The sequence below is a fragment of the Mesocricetus auratus genome, unplaced genomic scaffold (genome assembly GCF_017639785.1).
Source record: "Mesocricetus auratus isolate SY011 unplaced genomic scaffold, BCM_Maur_2.0 Super-Scaffold_6731, whole genome shotgun sequence".
In the NCBI taxonomy this organism is placed as follows: Eukaryota; Metazoa; Chordata; class Mammalia; order Rodentia; family Cricetidae; genus Mesocricetus; species Mesocricetus auratus.
Window position 1 is genome coordinate 7,788,295 of NW_024429185.1, and position 27,412 is coordinate 7,815,706.

At 36.9% G+C, this 27,412-nt stretch overlaps 1 protein-coding gene across 9 annotated transcripts in view; it reads right to left on the bottom strand.

Moving 5' to 3' along the window:
- Marchf1 (membrane associated ring-CH-type finger 1) overlaps positions 1-27,412 on the bottom strand; it is a 789,032-nt gene that overhangs the window by 325,040 nt on the left and 436,580 nt on the right. For 4 of the 9 annotated variants that reach the window (XM_040742229.1, XM_040742227.1, XM_040742226.1 and 1 more), the window contains exon 2: positions 6,341-6,489. The exons of the other annotated variants lie outside the window; for them this stretch is intronic. In XM_040742229.1, the coding sequence (XP_040598163.1) occupies positions 6,341-6,451 (111 nt within the window). In that variant the 5' untranslated portion in view covers positions 6,452-6,489. The remainder of the gene's footprint in view (positions 1-6,340; positions 6,490-27,412) is intronic. 9 annotated transcript variants of the gene reach the window in all.

Consider the following 27,412-nt stretch of genomic DNA (forward strand, 5'->3'; position numbering starts at 1 on the left):
AACACAATCTCCAAAGTCCCTCGAGGTTCATATTCATTTTGAATATCATTAAACTCAATTAATAGTCTCTGAATTTTAAAAGCAAGTAATGTGAATGTTTTGTAGATCAAAAGAGAAAAAATAGTGTTTTTCAATCATGGTAGTTTCTGAAAATGCAATGATGAAAGTGGCTACAAAATTTTCAGTATCAATATGTCAATCAATACAGAGCATGGAATACTCTAATAGATACGTAGAGCAACAAAAGAAACATCCTGCTTGTCTTTGTGCCACACATTAATGACGTAATTTCTCATTTATAGTCTTCTTTTCAATGTTTGATACTTTCATACATTTATACAACGTATTTTAGGATTTTTTCAACACCTTTTCTCCACTCTCCTCCCCTCTATCTTCTCAACAAGTTCTCTTTCCATTTTCATGTCTTCTATATCTTTGGGTATTATCTTTTAGTTTAATTAGCATTTCTTGCTCCATCATAACTGTGAGTGGGCAACATTATTTACTAAAGCAAGGATAACTTATCATTGGCTACACCACTGAGGAAAGAGATACCTATCCCCCAAAAAGCACTAGCTGCCAATAGTCCCTCAAGAAGTTATAGTCTTTTTTTTAAAGCAAATGTTAATAATTTCTTTCTGCAAGCTGAAAGAAATATGATAGAATGGCTTTCGACAATTAAAATGCATGTTTTATTGAGAATTCAACTCCATTTGTTATTATATAGACCAATTTTGATAGGTTCATAAACTTCTATGTGTTTGAATTTCTCTATCCATAAAATAACAATACTGATCATTTCTACCTCATCAATTTTTGTGAATATTAAATACAACAATATGTGTAAAATGCTTAGGAAAGCTCCTGAGGTAAAATAACCAACCATTATCACTATCATTTTTATGTGAGGGATAATTTTCACTAACAATCTTCAAATGCACTTGTTTGACAGCAGAGAACTAATACCAAAACCTTAGTTATATAAAAAGAAAGATAAAAAATCCACTTCCAAATGAATGTATTTATGATATACACTGATAAAATATTTTGACCTTTCCTAGTTGCAAGGCTATGCCTGCAAACATTTCCTCAAATATATTTGTGCATGCCAATGATTTTCATTCAAAAAAATCAGGATAGAAGCAATATACATCATGTTCATACCTCCTCAAACATCTTCAATCACATATACTCTATCCCTTATTTAATAAATGCGATGCAATATTTTTTAAAGCAGTTGCAGGTAGCACAGAAGAAATTTGAACGCCCAATGTTTTAGTTGGTGGTGGTGAGTCAAATTACCTGTAATGAACTGAGTCATGAATAAAGGCAAGCATCTATGTAGACAAGGATTTAAAATTCCAGAGTTTATTAAAGCTCACACCCTTATCGCTCCATGCAATTACTAAACTCAGCTCTTAAGCCATTTTACAATTTACCTCATGATGCCGGGGCAGGAAGGCTTCAAATTGCTGTCCTTCTTGCCACTAACATTTCTGGAAAGTTCTCTGCTGCTAGTGCTAATGGTATCTAGATGTCAAGGTGAGAAACAACTCATTCCTTCATGTCTATCCTATTTCTACTGGTGTCACTGATGATTGCTTAAATCAGCAAGCAAAGTGGGGTCCAGATTCTAAGGTTTCTCACATTGCCTGAAGTGTCTTTATGGAAGCATCATATCCCCTCCTGTCTTAATACATAAGGACAGAGAAGTATCTCCTTCGAGTAACTTGGTACTGAATCTTTAAGACCTTCCTCTGGACTTGAAGGAGACCCATCTCCCACCCCACAGAGGTTTGGAAAGACAGATCTGAGGGTGTCTCCTCCAGACTTGCCGGTTCCATTATAGCTTCCATCTTTCTTCACCTTCGGTGTGAGTGTGTTCTACTTCTTACAGTTGCCAAATTTATATATGCCTGAAATTTTCAGTATTGTAATATCATATTCATTAACTTTTTGTATTCTTTGGTATAATTACAGTGGTGGTTATTTTTTCTAACTAGACTGCAGTCTTTATGCTACCTAAATAACTGTATTGGTATCCAAATCCACGCTACATAACATGCACCAAAAGTTAAACGATTTATTTAATGACTAGGCAATATGATAGAGACACCGATCTCAAAGTTAAAGGCCTAGCTAATTGTACGGTGTTTTGATAAAATTTCTATTTGAGCTGGTGTCTTAGTCAGTGTTCTATTGCTGTGATGGAACACCATGGAAAAACACCAAGTCGGGGAGGGTGCTGCTTACTGACTTTCTATTCATGGCTTGTTCAGCCTGCTTTTATTTATTTATCTATGTATTTATTTATTTTTTATTTATTCTATGTGTCTTTCACATCATATATCTTGATCCCAGTCATTTCTTCATCCCTTCATATCTGCCCTCTGACCCTGCCTGTTCCCACAAAATAAAATAAAATTTAAGAGAAAAAAGGAAAAAAGATTTAAAAAGTTAAAAATCTGCTCATGCAAGCTGCAGTGTGACAAAGTACATCACACCATAGTCCCTTTCTTCCATAATCTTGACTTGCAAGTGTTTGTTGAAACACTCATCGGTCTGGTTTGAGACCTCTGGTTTCTACTGTACTATTGATCGTGGGTCCTCACTGGGACTCTTCCTGGGTGACTTGTTGTTGCTCTGTGTTTTGGAGATCCTGCAGTTTTGGGTCTGTGTCTATGTCAGCCTTTTTCATAGAACTCAGAACCACCAGCCCAGGGATGTCACCCTTCTAGATCATTCAACAATTATGAAAATTACCTACAGGCTTGTCTCCAGTCAAATCTTATGGAGACATTTTCTTTTTTTTTCCTTTTTAAAATTTTCTGATTTCATTTTATATTCCAACCACAGTTCTCTGTCTCACCCCTCCTCCCTCTACCCCCTCACATCCTCCCACACCCCCTCACGTCCTCCCACCCCCCCTCACCTCCCTCCTATCCCACCCCCAGCCCACTCCTCCTTATGGGTAATAGCTCCCATGAGAAGTCAACATAGTCTGGCTCATTAGGTTGGGGCAGGGCCTAGCCCCTCTCCCACTCATTAATACTGAGCATGACATCCCACCATAGAGAATGATGGGTTCCAACAAACTAACTCATGTACCACAATTATACCATGGTCCGACTGTCACTGAGCATGGAATCTTACCCTAAGGAATGGGCTCCAACAAGCTAGCTCTTGTATCGGGTTTATATCGTGGTCCTACTGTAAATGGTCCCTCTGATAGTTCAAGCATCACAAATGTCTCTAAATTGAGGCTCGTTCTTCACTCAGATGACTTTAGTTTGTGTTAAGTTGACATAAAATCATCCAACATTGCTGGGAATGTATCTCTGATGCTAATATGTATTGACTGGACAGTAAGACTTTATGATTTATGGTAATTATTACTGACTATATAAGAGTTGTTACAAAAGAACAATCAGCTCAGGAATTAATTGGCTAGTCTGACATAGATGTTCATAGGAATGGAAAGAATTCAGAAGATCCCAGAGTTCAATAAACAAAATAAGTCACTTCTTCCTAGCCGTATGCTATAGGCCATCATATTGACTGAATTAAACAGCATGGCACTGAGTAACTCAAACAAAAAGTCATAATAAAGATTTCAAATACCGCCAGTCAAAGCAAATAGAAATGATTGACAGTCAAGCACCCAGCAAATTTCTGAGCTAAATAAAGCAATTCTGGACAACGGTTGTGCTAAGGATTAATCCTTCCATCTACTCTTCAATATAAGAGAGAAGTAGAAGAAGAGGAGAAAAGGTGTTTAAGAAGAACCTTTTCCAGGCATTGAGACTACTGGGAAGCAAACAGATCAAAACTCTAATAAGATTTCATGGAATCCTAGTCAGCAAAAAAATGGCTTGATTCCAGAAATATGTGCCTTAAAAGACTTGAAATAACTCCTGGCCCCATGATCTCTTTGAAATGGGAAGTGCATTATAGTCTTACATAATTTGGGCATAAATTTGTGCATCAATTGGAGTGATTTACCAAGTGCAAATAATTTGGCAATGGTCAGCATTGTCCTCATTATTTGATGGTGGCAATGAGTAATCAAAGGTCTTGAACTTTATATGAATACTGAGACTGGAAGAATGCTGAGCTATTAGTCTAGAAAGCAGCCTTCTCCTTCTGTGGCAGAATGGAATGTGAATATTTCTTAGCTGGAGAGAGGGGCTATGCAGAAACCAACTGAGTGCTCCATCTCCTTTTCATAGTCACACACAGAGACATATTTACCACCTTATTGAGCCCAGGCATTAAGGTTTGGCCTCTGAAAAAAATTTCCGCACTTTCAAAGCTGATCCACAGTGGCTAACAAGCACAGTAGATCAGTTTCCTCATTCCCTTATGATGCTTCATCATAAGGCAGCATCCAAAGACAGGTGGGATCAAAAACACAAGATATGTCATGCTCTGACAGAAAGAAATATTTCATTTTTCTGTGATATTAAATGGATTTTATCATAATATTTTATAGTGTTTAGGGGCTGTTGCCCAAAATATATTTAATTTCTCGGTTTGATTACATTGCTGATTGGATATATGCATTTTACTAAGACTCTTTGAATGGGAAGAAAATACATACAAAAGATAGCTTTAGTGGGACAACCTTGTCTGGGAGAGCTGGACTTCTGTAATCTTTTCATTGCTTACCAGCTACAGAAGTTCATTAACAAGCCTGAGCCACTATGGTCACCTATGAAATGAAACCAGTGTTAGACTATTGGAGACAAGGAGAAAGCTATGCTAAGGGTTTGCTCAAGATTTTCTATGGGTTTGACTTATGAGTCTGCAAAATAGAGGTTAAATACTCAAAGTTACTTCAATTAAAATACAGAAAGTACATTTTTATTTAGACTTTTATCCTTTGATACATGACAAAATCCAGCTTTGTATAGAACCCCTGTATGCATTTTGATTGTATCAGCCTTCAATGTCAATTTGGCCCAAACACATTATATATATATATATATATATATATATATATATATATATGAGATTCTAAAACAATAAAATATAAGAAAGCAAGGGGATTTAAAAAGAGAGTAAGATGAAAGATGCTGGTGATAATTTCATAGAATCCATTTCCCAGAGTTCAAAATGTCTGTTGCAGGCATTTCTCCATAAACTCAGCCTTTCTGCTGACAATACACAGCAAAGGAAATGAAACATTAGTCTGACAGCCTCTCGCTATGCTTGGGATTGTTTCTTTGGACAACATTCACTAATACATATTCAGGATCATCATTTTTACAGTAATGCTATTATCTGACTGTTTTCCTTATCTCCAAATCCTTGTGCTGAAATACTAAGCCCAGGAGGAGGAGGCTTGGGCAGGTAATCCAAGATGTTACTCTAGTCTATGGGATCAGTGCCCATAGGTAAGGCCTGAGAGAATCTGCTTCCATCTTCCACCATGGGAAACACTTTTTATAATCTTTACAAACCAAAAAAAAAAAAACCATCAGATCCAAATACAGCAATATTTTTGTCTTTGAAGCTTTCAGAACTGGGAGCTGTTGTTCTTACGTGTTATGAATTTATGACATTTGTTGCATCACTTTAAGCAGACTATGCTGGTAAAGAAATTTGAAAATTCCAAGTAATTCCAAACTAAAAAGGGAAATATCTACATTTGTAAATCATATTTAATTACTTCCTGCCCTTCCAAAAGATAAACCAATCAATAAGGTATTTAAATGAGATCAAATGTAATTTTCCTTCTTTAAATTAAAATGAAGAATGCTATAGCCAAATTCTTAAAAAGAGGACAATTCAAACTCCTTTTGTTAATGAATTATCTTTTCCTAGTCACTAGAAAATGCTAGTGAGCTAAAAGCAAATATTATATTTACAGATAAAATAAAGCTTAAAGGGAGGCATTACTGATTCAGTCTTCATATTATTTTTACAGAAAATTGTTATTTTTAATCAGATATTTAAAAATATGCAAACACAGTATCTGATTCAATTCTTTGCTTAACTTATGTTTACTGTACATGGTTTTCCTCCAGTGATTGCATTACTCAGTGTTCAACCCAACAACAATTTTTCATGGTTACTCCAATAACTACAGTAATTCCACAAGAACACAAAGAAAAACAAATATCTGCTTAACTCGATTAAATGTAACATATGTGATTCTCTTATTGATCACAATACCCGGATAGATATTTTTATGAATTAAAGTGAATCTATTATACTGTAAAGGTAAACCCTATCGCAAACAAGAATACTCACGTAGTAGGTCCACATCTCACTCACCATTTTCTTAGCATACTATCTATGTGCGAACTACTTGGAGGTAAAATAACTTTCCACTCACCAACGCGGAGGTGTGAGAGGTATCTGCCACATCCCCTGCTGTCTCTGGTGTCCGCGTGGTGTTTGGGATTCTGTGAGGGTTCCGGGCTATCGCTTCACACCAGCCCAGCATTTTCTCCTTCCGCTTTTCCCTTTTCAATTCCTGAAATTCTGAAAATAATTTACATTCCCTGAAACACATCACTTCTCATAGTTACGCTCTGGAAAATACATATAATTGAAACGTTTTAATCCCCACGTCTAATGAAATACCGATGGAGAGGTTTTATTTTAACTAGAAATCATGAAGGGGAAAATAAGGGCTGCCAATTATTAGTAATAGTATACCAGAGTCACTGCATAGTGTAAATTGTGTGTCATTTCCAAGAGCACATTGTGTACATCCTCTCCTAAACAAAAGGAGTTTCCCACACCAGGTCCTGGGAATTAAGTTTCTGTTGTCAGTTGAAAACATTCTTAACCTGGGAGCTAAACACAGGACCAGATCCTGAAGATAGCCACGTACAGCCATGTGAGACTTGACAGCAGGGATACATGCTGAGAAATGCTTCAGGAGACGACATCATTGTTCTAAGACTACCACAGAATGCAGTCGATAGTCAATGGGCATAAACCCTTCACCAAATCAAGAGATACACGAAAAAGAGATATCTGAATCTGCTCAATTATAATGTAGCATATTATGTCTTAGGAAATTTCAACATAAATTAACTTTATTCCTATATATGTAATGTTTGATATCAAATTTAATATGTCTATATATGTGTATGTGTGTGTCTACTAAAATAAGTGTATATATAGACTTATAAATACAATAGCCACTAGCAGTTACTTATTCTGCATTGCAAACGGTGCATAATTATATGTGTTGTGTGTTTGTATGGGTGGTGGCATAGTAGATTTGTAGAAGGTGTGGAATGTGCTACATAAGATGTTAAGACGTCTGTGTTGTCAGACAGGGAGCATTTTGTCTCCTTTGTCATTTTATAGAAACACGTTCATATATACAGTCCATCCTTAACCAAAACACCATTGTGATCTATAAGGCCATGACAAATAAGATTTGCACAAGTTTCAACTGAACGTCTTACAGGAGCAAAGTATACAGAACAAAGACCAATGATAGACTAATCATCATTTCAGTGCCATCATTATCTTTCTTTTAAATATTTGATAACAGAAGAAAAAATTGGTGAAAATATCATAAACTTTGAAGCTGATTTCCACCACAGCTCAATCTATTAAAAACAATAATTCTAAATAAAGCCCTGTTTCATTGTGACTAGAAATGCCCCCAAACTCCTCAAAGCTTCCCAGAGCTTTCCATTTTGTGGAATTTTGTGTCCCTGAAAGTCAAATCAGCAAGGACTTTGAAGATAATGGAGAAACATTGTTTCCCTTGTAAAGTTTTACAGCCTACTTTTCCACTCCAGCACCCTCAGTAATTAGAAATAGTTTATTGCAGGTCTTTAGTTAAATGCATTACACTGTCAATTAAATATCAAAAATAATGTAGAGTAATTATTTTCACAGCATCCAAAGCAATTAGCAATCTGGCGGTTTATAACATTTCAGAATTCAAAACAGCACATTTCAGAGCTCTAAGAAAGTAACACAAAGAAAGGTTACTCGTGGATGGATGAGCTACTGCTCTTGTGACAAAATGCTCAAGCTAAATGGGTTCAAAGAATGAAAACAAGAAAAAGTGATAAACAACTTTCATAAAAATTGAGTTGAAGTTAGGCAACAAAATAAATTTCTTTTTAAAAATAAGTGATTTATTTGTATTTTCTGTGCATCTGTGTTTGGCTTGCATGTATGTCAGTGTGAGGGTGTTGCATCCCCTGGAACAGGAGTTAAAGACAGCTGTGAGCTGCCATGTGGGTGCTGGGAATTTGACCTGGGTGGTCTGGAAGATCAGCCATTGCTCTTAACCACTGAGCCATCTCTCCAACCCTGAAACAGATTTCTGAATGGAGTCTTTGATCTAATATGAGTGAGTAACTTGTGGGGCAAGAAAGAAAACCTGAAGGAAACTGGGCAAAGATGGCTTGACTGAGCAACAGATTATTGGTTCTTCCTCTTTTCAACACAAAGTTTGAGATTTTTAAAGGAAACCTGATCCATTTAACAAGAAATATGCACTAATTTGCACTCTGAAGAAAATAAACATTTCCACATTTTCAGTACACTCTACCCCAGTTATTCATCAGTTTTTATTACAACTCTTAAAGTGTGCTAAATATAAGGGAAATGAGTATCTTTATTCAAAAATGGAGTGAAATGATATCTATGACTGAACAATTTAGTTATCAATAACAAATGTTCCACTTTTATTTACTAATTGCTTAAAAATGTTAATTTTCCAACTTCTAAATATTTTTATACTTTTTATTTTTTAAATCAGAAATAAGTCATGATTTGGTGTCACTTTAGTACTTTTGAGAAAACATAGAATTCGTAACTAATAAAATGTATAGTAATGTGTTCCACAAAGTTATGATAGCATTTGTTTCTCTTCTGGAGCCTTGTAAAGGCATCTGATTTTTTTACTTCCTACTCTGATTCTGAAAGGAATAACTATATTTGTTGTGGTTATGTTCCCCTTATCCAGTCCACATTTATTGTTAAATATTTACTGGACCTCTACTATACTATAGGTACTGAAAGCAAAGAAGAGTTCACAAGAAGCTTTCATTCATCTTTTATTTGAGTTGGGTTTCAGCCAAACTCTATTCTAGAAAATTTTAAAGTCATAACTTACTAGTCTGTAGTTTGGAAGACTTATAAACTTACTGTCTTAAAGTAACCACCAAGTCCTGCTGGATTTATAAGTCTTACCTGAAACTGGTTTATAAAAATTTTATTTTCTCACCTGCTATCAACAGGCATGCCAAAAGCTATTTACATTTTGGCTATACCTGCCAAAACACATAATGCACTAAAAGATCAACTAGTCTCATTTTCTGCTATAGCTACTAACTATCTCGTTTTCGAATGATCAGGACAAATAATTCAAAAAGCAGAAGTACATATTTTATATACATATTAATTAGTACATGCAAATCAAATGTTTTAATAACCATTCAGTCTTCGTGGTTCCTGCACTTACACGAACAAACTGAAGAGACAATGACAGCAGACTAGAAAGCTTGTAATTTGACTTTGACAGCGTCACGGTGACACTGAAAACGAATGAAAAAGCTGAGAAAAGACAGGGGACAAGCCTGCTGCCGCTTTGGGAAGGTTTTTGTTACGTGAAGGAAGGAGTCACATGACAAACAGGAAGCTGAAGACGGGTGAGAATGCCACTCTTGTTTATCCACATTGCAGGTGTGACCTCATGCTTTGTTCTGTAGAGTATCCATCCTGCGACTTGGCTGTCCTTAGAGTCAAGGCATGGTCCTATGGGCAATTTAGTCTTTTTAGGACGCCAAGAGGAGCACATCAGAGCAAGCAAATATCGAAGGGAAGGAAGGAGAGGAACTATAACAATGGCAGCCAACAAAATGATCATTACTGTTATTTTTAAATGTCCAGATGCTGCATCACAGTTGAGATTCTAGAAATATTAGAGGTGAACCGAGGGCACTGGCAGGTGCACTGGTGAGCGCCTGCAAGCTCCCCTTCCTCGTGAGCAGTTCTGGAACACACATCGTGTCCTTATGTATAGGAATGTACTGCCAGTCAGAAGCAGAGGCGAAGTATCAACATTTATAATTAACCCCAAAGCACTTTAAACTGTAAGCATCATTACTGATATATTAGAATGGGAAAGTGATCATTAAGCATTCGTGTTAATTATGATTTACCCATTGAACCAAGTTAATACGCAATGCAGCAATGAGCAACTTATATAATGATCACAGGAAATTGGGATTTAACTAAGCTTAATTTTTAATATGCCACTTCAAGCAGATATTTAATTTAATAAATGGAGAATAGTGCATTCTCTGTGGATAAAAATGACAACAAATTAAAAATAAGGAAAAAATGACAAGGCAATTGGGTGTATCTCATGTAGAATAATTTACTTTTAATTTACAAAACATTAACTGAGTACTTTCTCTAAGCCAGAGACTTTTCTAGGAATCATGAGATAGAAATAAAAGATGCCCAGGGCTTAGAATAAGGAAAGGAATAAGCAAGCATAGCTAACCTCATAAGATACTATGGTAAAACATGCCCCAGAAGAAAACTGAATTCCATGTAAACTTGGGAAAAAGGACATTTAAAGTAGTATTTTTTTGCAGGGGACTCAGCAGAACCTTACAAGATTGTCAGTGACTACATGTAAATTAAAATCATCATAACTCCAAACTCTTCTTCCCTTACTCGTGAGTCTACTGCACTCTGGGGGCACCACACTGCAGTCTATTCACATGGGATTGTGTGACAGATATCCTTTGTGTTAAACACCATGACTGTTGTGTACTTGTGCAAACCGGCCTGGTGGCTTTGCCTATTCTCACTTTCCTCTAGTCTAATGTTGTTTAAAGACAAAAACAGAAGCTCGTTTCTCTTAGAAAACCACAGTTGCATGTAGCTATTTATATCTCATTTTATCAAGCATTTTCCTCCTTAAATTTGCTCGTTGTGTGTCCTTTTCACTAGAGTATAGTTTAGGCTTATCCAAATGTTCCCTGTTTGCGCTAGTTATCTGTAGTAGAGAGTACCCCTTGTCCTTGAACTTGAGAATTGAATATGGCCTTTGCTTAAGAATTGAAGAGATTTTTTTCTATTTAAGTTTTGTGAGATTTGATTATTTATTGTTCGGCTAAAGTGCTATCAGGAACTATTTCTTTGGTTGGTGAGATGGCCCAGTTGCTACACAAACAAGCCTGATGCCTGACTTCACCCACTGGAATCCACAGTGAAAGTTCAAAGGTGGCTCTCAGAAGTTCCCTGTTTATCTTACACGCACACCAGTGTCCTATCTCTCTCACATATGTGCAAAAAATAATTAAAAAAGAATAAAAAACAATCAATGTTACTTCTCAACTATTGGATGTGGCTTCCTGTGTTTATACATTTATGCATTTAACCATATGTGTAACAATAGCAAAATAAAGACTCCATGCTTTGAAAGGATGGGGGGGCATACATGGAAGGGGTCAGAAGGAAGAAAGGAAATGATGCAATTATATTTTAATTTGAAATATATAAATAAAAAAGGAAAATGTGAAGCTGTTGCTTTGGCTCGTGAACTTACAATGAAGCTGTGTTGCTGTTAAGACACAAGTACAGCTTAGGATTTATTTCTGGTTAGCAAAGCTTTCTACCATTGATTTAATGAAGGAATTAATCTTTTCGAAGAAATTTATATTCTGTAAGTAAACATTGGTTTTAACAATAAAGTTGAGTTCTAACTTTAAAAAAGTCACAAGTGGAGAACAATACACAAAGCAACAAAGATCTGAGGAGAATCTAGACATATTTAGCATGCAGATGATGAGAAGGAGGAAGAGGATTATAGAATTGAAGGAATACAAAGTGCATGGTTACAGGACACAAGTCAGTGTCCTTCCTATATACCTGGGTATGGCACCAGTGAACAACTGAGACTTTAAAAAATTACCAAGTTTATTAGTAGCAAAATACATAGGGTTGGTCTAATAAAATATTTCAAAGCTTACATGCAAACTGTAAAACTTGTAAAAACCAAACAAAAAATCAAACAAACAAAAACCCTGTAAACAATAGCAACAATAATGCACTTCTGGCAATGTGAAGACTTGGTGTTGTTAATATGTCAGATTTTTCCCAATATAAGCTACATATTCAATGCAATTCCAATGCAAATACAGGTAAGAAATTAATTGTGTAGATAGTGACAAATGTGTTCATAAAATTTATGCAGAAAGAAAAAATTCCTAGGTAAGCCCATCTAATACCAAACAATAACAAAGTCACAAAATGAACTGTTTCTAGATTAAATTTATAGTACACAATACAATGTATTAGAAAAATAATAGACATATTAGAAATTGAACCATAATACTGGGCCCATAAAAAGTTAACAAATCTTTGACCAACAAGCAGAGGAAATTCAGTAAAGAAATAACATTCTTTTCCCAAATTGTTTCTGGGCCACACATTAAAACCAAAGTAAACAAGGCTCTAGAGATAAAGCATAAGGCATTATTTTTAAAAATAAAATTTAAATCGAAATGGATCATAGGAGTACTTGTCTAAGTAAAACTATTAAACTTCTACAGGAAAACATAGGGAAAAATGAAGACAACATTGTGTGACACTGAGATATTGCTGGTAGCCCTGAAATCGTGCTACCTAAGAGAAATTCTGTTGCTAAGTTTGAATTTATTAAAGGTATAAACTACTCTATGAAAGACTCATTAAATAAAGAAAAGATAAAGACTCGGAGAAAACTTGTTGCAAAATGCATATGAAGTCGACTGCTATACTAAATACCCATTGTTACTGAGCCTTAATAATGAGAAAATTTTCAAAGAAGAAAATGATATGAACAGACATGTCAATGAAAAATGCACTGTACAACCCAGCCATTATATCCATAGCTGTTTGTAGAACTGATTTTGAAATTTATGCTGCACAAAAATCTAGACACAAATATTATCATAGATGACCACACAAATGTAACCACCAAAATTAAAATTGGCATAGTCATCAATTCATAGGGGATTGAGTGAACAATTTCCAGTAGATCCATACAACACTATAATGTTCCTAAGTAAATAGAAATGAGTTGCATGAACATTAAATTGATATGTAAAGAGCTCAGATCCTTGGGGAAGGTCAGTGTGACAGCTACGTTGATACAGTCAGTGATCCTGCAGGAAAACCATTATATATAATGCTGTATTGCTGGGTGTTACATTCTGCATGATGAAAATCACTAGAATCTTGTAGCTCAGAGTTATAACTTTTATGCATGCAAATTAACACATTTATGAGGTTGGTGATCCTAGGATTAAAAATCAGGCTGAAAAATGTGAGCTGATAATATTATAAATGTGCAGGGAGAAAAGGCTCATTAAAGAAGGTGAGAAAATAAATTTTCTAATTTGAGTAGATTTAGAAATGAGCTGAGCCCATGAGGTTGGAGGTGAAAAATATTATATATGAATAATTCTCCAGTTTATACAATTGTTCCCTATGGAGATGTGGGTTGATGACATTGATACAGTTTTAAATGTATAGTAGAAATGAATATTTAGGTAAACATTTGATATTTAATAAGAACTATGCCTCCCAGTGTTAGATAGAAAGGTTATAGGTCTTTATCACAAGTAAAGAAAGAGTGCACCATGTATTAATGGATTTGAGTTAGAAGCTATTGTACAAGATTTCTTCTAGCATCATATGAAAATACATATAATCATATATGGATATACAACTACATAGAATTTATATGAAAATACATATAAATATAAGTTTGTATACACATATTTTTGCCTGATCCCTTTGATAGTTGACGAATCAGAGATGTGAAAACAAACTATTTTTTTGTCTTTTCGAATATGATTTTCATTCTGTTTTGCTTCCTCTTGCTTCTTTTTTTATTTATTTTTAAGTTTAAATTTAGATTAGAAACAAGGTTGCTTCACAAGTCAGTTCCAGGTCCCTCTCCCTTTCCCTCCCCTCCTCCCGTGCCCTCCCCCCAACCCCCCCATTATCCCCTCATTTCCCCAGAGAGGGTGAGGCTCTCCATGGGGGTGTCCATAGTCTGTCATTTCATCCAGGGCAGGGCCTAGACCCTCCCCCAAGAGTTCAGGGTGAGAGTGCATCTCACATTGTTGGATGGGAGTCCAAAGTCCATGTGTATACTCGGGATGAGTACTGATCTACTGCCCAAGGCTCAATAAATTGCCTAGGCCTCCTCACTGACACCCACATATAGGGGGTGATGAAAACAAACTATCATAGCAACGAATGTGCTTATTGCCCAGAGTCAGTTTCCAATATGATTTTTCAAAAAAGGGAACAAGGTTCGTTAGATAAATATATGGTTAGTTGCTATGGGCTGGCGGGCAAGAACAACCTAAGATGAGCTTGGATAAGCTCACTGTGCTTAAAGATAAGGATGTATTGAAGAGCAAAACAAAGACATAAATAAAACATCATTTTGAATCTAAGAGGATAGAGAAAAAATAACTACTGCTGATGGCAAGAGCTGGGGGAATTTGAACAGATTTATGGATTTAATTCAGATCATAACTCATAAGTCATAGTCAGAGGTGGATATCCAGAAGCCCATAAAGATAGGATGAAACAATTAAAGAAAGAGAATGAGCAAATGTTTTATGCAGAATTATTAAAAATTTTTGTAGAAAATCTTTCTTCAAGGGCAGACAAGAACATGACTTCCCACTGTATGCTGTCCATGGCAACTTCCTTCCAAAGGATATGATAAAGGATGCTGGGAGGGAGAGCAAGCTAAGTGGATGGAACATGCTTCCTGGGGAAGCAAAAACGATAAGATGAGTTAAAATGTGCTCACAATGTCACCTCTCCCCCAACCATATGACTTCAATGTAATGATTAGAAAAATAAGTCAGAGAAATCTCCACGTAACTGAACTCTCTAAAGGGCTTGGCCAGTAATTCTCAAATGGTTAAGGTCACTGACAAGAGGTCTAACATATCTATGAAAGCTAAGTGAGGCTTAAGGAGACATAACAAAATGCAATGTGTCCTGACAGGCTACTATAAGAAGATATTAGGTAAAAATGTAAGCTGCCTTCATCAAGTGTGGACTCCATAAATACATGTCAGCACTGACCCAGGCAGTATAAGAAATGTACAATACTAACATATAAAAACGGGGGAAAGAGTAAAAGATGGGTGAGAATGTGTTATATCAGAATTGCCATTATTTTCTATAAGTCTAAACTGCTCCAAAATAAATACAGTATCATAATAATGAAATGCAAATCCAGGGATACATTTGCTTAAGCAAATAGTTAAGTGTAGGAAGGGACATTTGAACAGTGGGTATTTTCATGAAAAGGCAAATAATAATTTAATAAATTGTTCAGTATCATGATTGAAACATTTATTGGAGAGAAAAGATACAGATGAAGTCAGAAATTTTTGAATAAAGGTATTTTTTATCTTCTTAAGAGAAATAATCTCAGAAGGCTGGCAGAAGAGTTTGCATATATATCAAGATTCAAGATGTGTCAGACTGCTATTTTATTCAAACTTTGCAACATGTCCTCTCCTCTCCACTGAAAAGAATCCACTTTTCACTATTGCCTTTCTGGGAGAGGAAGGCATTTGGCAAGGCAGAGAAAACATAATTGAATACAGTAACATTAAAGGATATCTTTGCTACATGCATGAGATACATCCCTTTTCTTGATACACTGTTTAACAAGGGCACAGGCTGAAAATGTGTAAGAAGAGGTAGAAAATAAAAGAGACAGATTTTTTTGTCTTCCCTACAAATGTACTTAAAGATACCGGAATAAAATATGATATCCATTTTTTTCCAATGGTGAACATCTTTTTATGTTAGAATTGTTTAGCAAGGCCTCAGTGTTAAGCTTATTTTCATGTAGGCTTACTGAGGAGTTCAGTGATGCACAGAAGTTCTGGTGATAGCAAATTAGAATTCAGGGATTTACGTTTTGCATTTTAGAAATTTACTGGAGTGTCAGGAGACTCTGTACAAATATTTATAATACATAGTTTAGCGATCACAAGGAACTTAGAGAATATGGATTCCAGGATGTTCTAGTTCCTTTTTCTTGCTATTGTAGAACATTGTAAACAAAGTAATTTGAGCATGGAAAGGGCTTGTATGGCAAGAACTCAAACGGGACTGAAGGAGAAGATATGGAGTAATGCTACTTGCTGCTTGCTACACCTCCAGGTTCATACTTAGCTAGGTTTGCTGTACAGATTAAGACCAGACACCACTTGTCCATGCTGTGGAGCTGCCCAGAGTTGGCTCTGTCTTCTTACATTAATTAACAATCACATCCCCTGCAGGCATGTCCAGAAGTCACACCGTCTGTACAATCCCTCAGTTGAGTCTGCCTTCTCAGATGACCCTAAGCTCTGTCCAGTTGACAGTTAAAGCTAAATAGGGCAGAGATGAAGGGAGTTCCTTTTTGGCTTTTGTGATATTTAGTTTATTTTAATGTGATTGTGTTCCTGATTGATCATGAAGAATTCGTGAAAGGTGATAAATATGGCAGAGCATTCACCATCGAGTATTTGGCATATTTTCCATGAGCCTACTTGAAACCTAACTCCTATGGGATTTAACTGTGTGTAAGTGTGAAGTCTGTGTAGACAACACTTTAAATGTCAGCAAAGGCAAATACACAGCCGCCTAAATATTTGGGTTTACTTTGAGGCCTTTTATCAATCACACCAGTGGCATTATTTTCTGATAAGTTGTGTAAAACTTCAAAACATCATATATTAATTTCTCAGCTTTGCTCAAGTTAGGATAATAAGTACCTTAATTTAGTCCCCTTTTTAGTATTATTAGTTGAAATTTTTACTAAATTTCTCTTCTGAAGAAATTTAAATGGATTTTTGAATTATCATACAAAGTGAAGGCAGCCAGTACTTTGTGTCATTGCCCTGAGGTCTAATTTGATCCCCTTCTCACTTTCCTTTCCTGTGCCTTCTGCTCCAACTTTTGTTTGTCCCCCTTTCCTCTCCAAATAATCCCTCTTGGTACAGTCATGCCCAATCACATTTATTCCATTGCTCTCCTCCCATGACAACATTCTGTAAGAAGTTTCATCAGCCTCCTGGTCTTTCATAAATCCCTCCCCCCTTCTACACACACACACAAACACACACACACACAAACACAAACACGTAATTTAAACTATGTATGTCTAATGTGTAGTATTTGCTAAGTAAGATCTCCAACTGAATTTGTTTTTCTGCATACATTGTTTTGAAATATCCATTCAAGTGATATTTCCATAACATACATGAACCAGGCTTCCTTTATCAACTCACATGTTGACAAATATCTTGGCTGTTTGCATTCCCTGCTTCTTGTGAACCGTGCAGGCATAAATCTGAATGTGCACATATCTCTACTACTCGGTGATTGAGAGTCCTTCAAGTACACACCCATAGTGGCATCTCTGGTTCCTTTGAGTGTCAACACTGTAGATGAATGCTGGTTAGGATATTTACTTCCAAGATGGCTCAGGCATTTTTTTACCACTTAGTGCTCCTTTCCCACTTCCAGAAGTGGATTTGTACTAATCACTGTGATGTTGACAAGGGTATCCATCAATAACTTCATTCAAAATACCACACTTTGGCCAAATTGATGGACACTCCATTACCTTTCAGCGACTTCCTATTTTCCTGAGATAGAAGCTAATCCTCCTAAAAGTTATTTCCTCACCCCATCTCCTGAATCCATGTCCCTGTGATTGCTCTGACCTGTTCTCCAGCCTTGTCATGTGCACTAAGTTATTTCATCAATAGTGCTGGAACCTCCTGCCTGTCTACTTTCTCTCTGTGTCTGAATAGGCTACTTTGCTTATTCTAACTTATTCTACCTCAGATGCTCCTTAAAAAATGTCACTACCTGTGTCCCATCCTGCTTCTGCTTGTTCTGAGAACTCTAAGAAAAGGCAGGGTGTGTTTTCAAATGCATCTCTCAACCCTAGGACCAAAAATATGATGATGTGCAACACTAGTGAACATTAAAATATCAACTGTGAAAACAGAACACAGCGAGGGGTGGGCAGGAGGGGGACCTGGGAAATAGAGAGGGGGAGAAGTGGAAGAGAGAGTAGGACATGGAGGAACAGGAAGGTCGACTGGGGGGGGTAGGATAGAGGGAAGAGGGAATCATAGGTTAGAAGACAGATGAGACACCATTGTGACCTCTAGTGATCTAAACGGATGACACCAATTGGCAAGCTAAGCAACAGTGTAGAGACCACCTCGAATGCCTATTCCTGATAGTGAACTTGATGTCTATCACCATCCTGGAGCCTTCATCCAGTGACTGATGGAAGCAGAGGCAAGCACTCACAGTTAAATACTGAACAGACCCCAAGGAACCCAGCGACAGAGAGGGAGAGGAGCGAAGAGCAAATTGGCAAAGAATGGGCTAGCAAAACCAGCAGAGACAGCTGATCCGAACAGGGGAGAGCTCTTGGACGCCAGACCGACAGCTGGGAGGCCAGCATGGGACCGATCCAGACCCCCTGAATGTGAGAGTCAATGAGGAGGCCTGGGCTACCTATGGGGTCCTGAGCAGTGGATCAGTGTTTATCCCTCGAATACTAACAGACATCGTGTGTCCATAACACAAAGAGGATTGCTGTCTCTGCCTGGACTCTTAGGGAAGTGCCTGGACCCTACCCTGAATGAAATGATAGACTCTAGATATCCCCTATGTGGAAGGAATTGACAATAGGGTGGGAGGATGGGGGGGGGGGGATGGGGGTGCGGGAGGAGGGGAGGGAGAGGGAACTGGGATTGACATGTAAAACAAGCTATTTAAAATTTTAAAAAAATGTTAAAAAAAAAGAATGTAACTACCTGTGTCCCATCCTGCTTCCACTTTCTCTGAGAACTCTAAGAAAAGGCAGCAAGGGGGTGTTTTCAAATGCATCTCTCAACCCCTAGGACCAAAATACGATGATGTGCAACACTATTGAACATTAAAATATCAACTGTGAAGACAGAATAAAAACTAAGACTCAAAAGAGAAACTGCTTTCCATGTATAAATGAAAAACTCATGAGCTACCCTTTAATATATAAATGAAACATGTACAAGTATAAAATACAATTGAAAAAGATGATATAGGAAAGGGATTAATTAGTGAAAATAAGATAAAAGTAAATTAACCTTAAATACAATGTGAAGGTTGGTATCAAACTAGTACATAGGAGATATGTTTAAGAAAACTATTTGACAGTTGATATTGAGAGAAAAACAAAACCTAATTAAAAATACCAAACATTGCAAAATTCTATTGTCTTCTAAATTATATATGTTAATATATATGCATACATGCACGAATGTGTACAATGGAATTGATGCCATTAAAGCTAAATGTAGGTGTATACAAACTTCAAAGTCATCATCATCTGTTATGAGCCATCTGAAGATAAATTTGACATTTAAAAATGCAGTCTGTTACTGTAGAGGAGTGCAGAGCAAAACATATTAAGGAAGAAAATGCTTTTTAATCAATAAAGTAAGAAAAAAATCTTTGTTGGTAATCACATATTTCTAAAGACTGTCTTTGTGGTGACAACCAAGAACTGTTCCATCTCCCAGAATGTTTTCTAATTTTTACAGAAGAGATAAATAGAGCCACAAGAAATAGACAGGAAGCCCCAATGTGGCATGAGACCCTACATCCATATTCCTGAGCATGTGAGTTTAGAGATTATTTGATAGGAGCTGCCATTTTTTCAATCCTAGCTCTTAAATCTCTATGTTCAAAAACAGATCGTGATACTCAGCAACCTTCAGTACTAAAATAACAATGATCAAAATAAAGAACAATCTTTTCCACTTATTAATGAAAAATGAAACCTCCTGACCTAACACTTGACATTATATACAAGGAAAAGTTGTAAGGCACACAGTAGAAATAAAAAGACATTTAAAAGATAATTCATAACGCACAAAAAGAAACGCCTGAAGCTTTAAATAACAGCCTAGAAGTAAAAAACAAAACAAAACAAAAGTGTCCTATATCTAAAGGAAAACAATTTCCAGCAGACCTGAGGGGAAGCCAGAATGGACAGTGTGGTTCAGGCTTTACACAGGGGACATTTGTGACATTTATGCATTATGTTTTATTTTCCCGGGTATAGTCTAAGTCTATGAACATCCTGGGATTTATAAAAGACTAAATTTAGTTTTTGAGCCACTAGGAGTAAACAGCAGGCCATTTTTTAATTAATCTGTTACAGAAGTACTCTGTGACACACAGGCTTTGATCAGATGGTGAGCAGGTTCAGTGTTGTATATCTAGGGAAGTGCAGAAATCAAGCCCTGACCCAGAGGATACAATTCCAGAACAGGTGTAATATCTATCTCTAAGCCATTACCTTTTGCTTTCTTTGACCTCCAGCTTCACCATCAGATAAAAACACAAATTCTCCAAATGTTGGTACTGTCAAAAAGAATCCATCTAACAGTGTCTGATAGACAAACCAAGGGGTATATTTGGTGATATATTGTGTATGATTTAATAAAGTCACCAGAGATCAAAAAGGAAAGTTAGCCACAACAATAGAGCCAAGCAGTAGTAATAGACACTTTTAATCCCAGCAGCCATACTAGCTAGCCAGAGAGGTCAAGTGGTGATAGTATGCGTCTTTAAATCCCAGGACTCGGGAGACAGAGGCAAAGGGATCTCTGTGACCACACTGACTACATAAAATTGATCCAAGCTAAAAGAAAAACACTTACACAAAGGTGATCTCAGCACTTAGGATCACATGCCTTTAATCCCAGCACTACAGAGGTGGAGACAGGAGTGATGTGGCTGGGCAGAGAGCAATATAAGGCCTGAGGAGGCAGGGGATGGCAGTCTGAGGCTTGGCAGAGAGCAGTGCAATCTGCATTGCACTATGAGGATTTGTGGAGACAGGATCACCCATTTTGGTCTGAGGTGAAGGTGAGAGTGAGTGACTGGCTGCTTTGCTTTTCTGATGTTCAGCTTCACTAAGTCTTTTATTATTCATGTTACAGATATAGGATCAGACTGGAATCAGAGATCCTTTTAGAAGCTGTTAACCTACTAAAGCCATTATACATCTTCGCAGTTAATAAAAACATGAGAGCCGGTGAGATGGTGAATGCACATGCTTCTCAAGTCAAGTGACAGAGGTCAATGCCTGTAGCCCACATAAAGGTGGAAGGAGGGAACTGACTCCATAAAGTTACTGTGTTATTGTGGTCGTCCTAATGTAAGTGGTTCCCATAATCTCACAGGCAGTGGCGTTAATGGAAGGTGTAGCTTTGTTGGAGTAAGCGGGTCCTTGTTGGAGTAGGTATAGCCTTGTTGGAGGAAATATATCTCTGTGGGGGCCAGCTTTGAGGTTTCATATGCTCAGGATACCACCCAATGTCTGAGTTGTCTTCTTATTGCCTGAGAGATGTAGGACTCTCAGATACCTCTCCAGTGCCATGTCTGCCTAGATGCCACCATGCTCCCTACCATGAGAGTAATGGACTAAACCTCTAAAACAGCAAGCTCTCACCTCAATTAAATGTTTTCCTTTTTAAGAGTTGTCATGGTCATGGTGTCTCTTCACAGCAATAGAAACCCTAATTGTTTACCACACATGTGCTATGGTCCCTACACCAACACAAAAAATACAACACATGTTCATGTAAATAATATAATAATAATAATAACAATAAATTAAATTGACTGATGAACAAGAAAACACTGAAACTGACAATTTTATGATACAACACATACAAATTTGTATTGTTACAAAGCATTGCTGCATATGAATCTTTTAGGTAATGGCTTGTATACATTTCTCAGTTATTGTCTGTACTCAATGTTCAACAAAATCTTAAGCTTCTATCTCAGACAACAGTGATGCTGACTAGTGGAAAGAATACTGATGTTTGACATCTTTCAAGATAGTGAACTCATCTGAGCGTAAAGAAGTGTAAAGCTTGAGATACTTACACATTTAAATATTAGTCATGTTATAGGAACTTGTAATTTACTTATAAAGCAAAGGATATGAAATCTAATGGTTCACACTCCTTAATGATCAATTATCTGGCTAAACAAGATTTTGACATAGTTCACTTTACAATCACATGAATAAGAAAAGTAACGATTAAGGAAGTATTATTATTTGATTGTTTAATAAAATTCTACATCGTTTTTTAGTGCCCATATTTTATAACTTGCTATTGTCATTTGGTTATTTGCAGGGCACTTTTAACTTGAGAAGCCTCATTAATTTAGCCAATCTTGTTTTCCATTTTTCTTGCTTTTGTCCAAATACATTTATGATACAGACAAGATAGAGGAGAGTCACTATATTTCTGCTGAACAACTGTGTGGTTGTGACAAAATATTCTCACTCAGGCCCTTCAAGAGTGAAAGTGTTGCTTATGGCCCCCAGCTGCAGGGTGCTGTCTCCCCCAGCAGGCATATCACGCTGGCAGGGTCTCGAGGAACACTGACCAATTGCAACCACATCAGGAAAGGATGGACGCTGGTACGCTATTCATTCTCTCTTGTTATACAGTACAGAACCAAAGTGCAGGGAAGGGTGCTGCCCTTAGGGTTACTCTTCTTACCTGAATTAACCTCAGCAAGACAAGATAAGGACATCTCAAACTGACCTAGATATTCTATCACAGGTATGCCCTGAAGCTTCTCACCTAGGGGACTCTAGATCCTTTCAAGCTGATTGCATTAGCCATCAAAGCACCCAAGTTTTTTTTTTGTTTGTTTTGTTTTGATTTTCTTTCGAGACAGGGTTTCTCCGTGTAACAGCTCTGGCTATCCTGGAACTAGCTTTATAGACCAGATTGACCTCAAACTCACTGAGGTTCACCTGCCTCTGCCTACTCAGGGCTGGGATTAAAGGCATGCGCCATCACCATTTGACTTGGTATGCCTCTGTTATCATATTAGGAAGAACATTTTATGAACATAAAATGAAACAACTTGAAATTAATTAACACATGAAAAGGGACTTGAAGTGTATCTCTTCAATGATTACTATCACAATTATCCAATGCTCTCATGAAGCAAACAGGGATCAATAAAGAGGGACAGTTAGGCTAGATTGACTGTATTTTGTGTTGTATATCAGAATAAAAATAAGATGAAACTAAATAAAGCAATCAGTGGAACACAATCATGATATTCTTTATGAGACATGGGTGGTTTTCTTTTACATTATAGCTTGATTATTAATGGTCATATTTCAAGTATTTCTATAATGTAGCAATGTTTTCTGTGCAGCTGAGTTCAACTAGGGTATTGTGAAATGTCTAACTGAGGTAATTGCAAATGATCCCATTAGTATTTAAATACATAGATTGCATTATATCTATTATAGGCTATCTCAGGGTTAAACCCGTAGTTTCTAAGAATCCTCTTACTTGTGATTATACTCAGAGGAATGTAGTCTGCATCCACTAAAGGGCTTAAAAATTTAAAGAATACAAGATAAAAAATTTAGACTTGAAGAGTTAATTGATTTTCAAAAAGTCACAAATACTTTTAAGTAAATACTTGGTGTGTGCTAAATATTTATATGTGATTATCAAATCAAACAAAAATACTAGTCACAGGAAGAAGATGTATTTGGTGTCTACATTTTCATATAGGAAAATTACACACTTATTTTTATTACATAATTCTGTCTAAGGTATCATTGCTAATATGCAAGTCTAGGATTCCTATTTCATGAGTTAGTCAAAGTCAAGAACCAAGAAATGTTTCACAGTTTGTTGGAATTATTAATTTCTAATTACTAATGACTTGTAATGTTTAAAACCAGACACGTTTGTTAACTAATGAACCATTATTAACATTAGCATTACTTATTAATTTAGCAAAGAGGTACTTTAAGGCATTTGACAAAACTGGAGAAAAGAGAATTTAAAGGAATATTAATAAAAGTTAAGTATTTTACTAGGTACAGTAGAGTAAATTTGAATGTTTGATTATAAAAGATGCCATATTCTAGTCAGAATAGCGCAAGGGACGAGCCTACTTCTGTGAGAAGTGTTTGTTTTCTAGGATGGTCGAGGCACGCACACAACTTAGAAATGAAACTAGATCATCTTCTTAAAGGGAAGAGGAAGACAGAATTTGATTTGGTCAAAATACAAGAGAATACTTGATTTTTTCATTTAAATTGATACAAGTAGAACCTCGAAAGGGTGTAAATGTGTGCCCAAATAGATGAAAACGACTGCTTATGAGGCTTGATCAGAAACTTAAAACTCTCAGCGAAGAATTGACTCACAGATGATCTGATCTATTTGAAAACCATGCTTGTCTCTTCTATAATAAATAGGTAATGTGTGAGTTGATTCATTTTTTATTTCAAAAGTAATTACGACATAGTAATGCTTTATCTTGAAATAAAAGATATGTGTAGTGAACTATGAATTACCTGTATTTAGAGAGAATGCTCTTTGTCAAACAAGTGCTCTATACTTCATTTTCCAGTTACTTTCAACACATTCTGTCATAGAATACCAGTTCAAATATATGGCTAAATTCTGTATATTGCTTAATAGTTTTCCAGTATTTATTTAATCTTGAGATTAGTGTATAGCTACATTTCTCCCTTCCCTTTCCTCCCTCCAAATCCGCCCATACACCCCTCCTTGCTCTCCTTCAAATTTATGGCATATTTTTCATTAACAGTTATATCATGCATAGCAATAAATATGTTCTTAGATATAACGTTCTCATTCCTTATGACATTACTTGTATATATGTTTCTAGGGCCTGCTCCCTGCTTTCTTCAGATGTCTATGTTAGTTCTTCATGTAGGATTGAGTCCTCATGGGATATTGATACTCCCACTTGTGTCATGCTTGTTCAGCTCACATTTGAGCAGTCATACAAGGGAGACATTATGGGTGTAGCTTCCTACATTGCCAGGAGATGTAATCTTGTAGCAATCTCCCTAACCCACTAGCTTTACACACTTATTTAAAAACATTTACGTCATACTGGGAAAACACTGAAAAATGGAAAGATACATTTTTAAGGTTCTTCTTCAACTAGTGGTCATTCTCTTCATAGCAGATGGGAAGAGGGGGAAAAATGGATCCTCTCTCCCATGTTTCCATAATAGGTAGTTATTAAAACAACAGACATATGGGAAGAAAGGACCTAGATTAATTGTTCTTCATAAAAAGACTCGCAGAAACAGCTCTGGTCTAAAGTCCATCAAAAGATGCACCTATAAGCATTAAGTAATATAAGACAACTGGAAGGGTTTTGAACTAAAGTCCCGGATGGAATGCACATTAGAAACTGGTGGCAGAAATCCACCCGAAGGCTGAAGTCTTCATTGTTTGTCAGCTTCATCAGAACTATTAGAGTGCACGCATGAGCAGAGGCAAGGGCCTGGTGATGGAAGCTGAGTATGGCTAGTGAAAGGCAAACTGATGAAACACTTTCAAATGATCATAATTGATTCTTTACTTTTTATTTAAGACATTCAAGCTAAAATCTGGTGTCTAATTTTCAGTAACACAAATTGAATGAAATCCACAAAACTATCTCAAATGTCTATGAATGAAGTACAAATATTTGTGGTGTGTGTGTGGTGTGCGTATGTGTATGTGGTGTGTGTGTGAGTGTGTGTGTGTGTGTGTGTGTGTGTGTGTGCAACTCTGTCTTTTTAGCTACAGACATGAACAAATATAATTTCTGGTGACTGAGGTCTTACAAATAAGCCATAAATTCAGAACATTGTATTGTGCAGTCTACCCACATGAGACCCTTGGTCACTCACTATTGAAGTGTGCATTTTTTGGTAGTATCAATAAATAAATTTTAAATGGTAAATCAACCCAATTTATATAGAACAGTGTGGGCACTGGTTTATATGCTAAGCATGGATGTATTAAGAGAATGCTTAGTGGGAAAGATGGCCTTGAAGAGATCAGTGGGATTCATGCTCATTTTAGACCAAACTTACTTAAAACTTAAGCTTACTTAGCAAATGTTTATTAAAAACATGGTATACACATGAATATGTAAGTACTAAATTGCTACAATGATCAGACATTTTCTAGACTTTATATACTTGCCTTTCAGATATTTTTATTTTCTTTCTGGGAAACGTTTCTATCTATGCTTCCTCAAATAGATCCAAATTTATATGGGAAAAGCACTTGTCACACAACTTGAGGTTTGCTCTTCAGTCATAGAGACTTGAAATATTTCTGACATGCATCCTATTCCTCAAAGATATCTTTAATCCCCACTCTCCATCCCTAGCCAGACAATAATAATTCATAACTGCTAGATCCATTAGGGTTTGCTTCCTCCCCTTAAAGACACATGGTGAATTTTAGTTTGAAAGCCTACAACTCTTTTTTTATATTTTTAAAATTTATTTTAGAAGCAATCTTATGTGCATATTCATCCCCCCATTCCCTCACCCTCCCAACCTCCCATGCTCCCCACTGACCCCCCCCCACACACCCCATACCCACTCTCCTGGGATAGTGAGGCCCTCCACCGGAATCATCAAAGGCCATCACATCATTTGGGGAAGACTCCCTCCTGTGTCTGATTTGCAATAGTATCCCTCCACAGGGAATGGGCTCCCAAAGTCTGTTTGTGATCTAGGGATAAACACTGGATCCTCTGATAGAGCTCCCACAGACTGCCCTGGCCTCCTTTGCTCATCCCTCCTCCCTCTCAGCAACTGGGTTCTGGGATTATGGATCAGTGTTTAGCTGTGGGTGCCTGTTTCTGCTTCGATCAGCTACTGGGTGAAGGCTCTAGTAATGGTAACCAAGTCATCAATTTCATTATAGTGGAAGGGCATTAAAAGCAGCCTCTCCAGCACTGCCTAGATTCTTAATTGGGGTCATCCCTGTGGGTCCCCTAATATTTCCTCTGTCCCGACCTCTCTCCAAGCCTGTACTGGCTCCCTCTATCAAGTCATCTCCTTTTTTGCCCTCCTCTATTCCTCCTCAGTCTCAGTCCTTCTGCTCTCCTCCACCCATATTCTCCCCCTCTTCCCTTCCCACCTCCCTCCTGCAATTCTTTATACACAGGAATATTCCTATTTTTAAAAAACATTTCTTTGGTTTTATTACATGAATGTACTCATTTTGTTACACGATAAAGTGATTTGTCTGGAAGGTTCATAATTTTAAGTGTCTTCCTCCCTCCCTCCCTTCCTTCATGATTGCCTTCCTGTTCCTTCATTCCTGTCTTCCTGACTTCCTGTTCCTTTGTCCCTCTCTCCCTCCCTCTCTCCCTCCCTCCCTCCCTCCCTCCTTCCCTCTCTTCCATCCTTCTTTCTTTCTAGAATACTTCAATTCTAGGAACTAATTAGTGTCAAGTAAACAACTTAGTGAGTACCAAAAATGAAATAGGT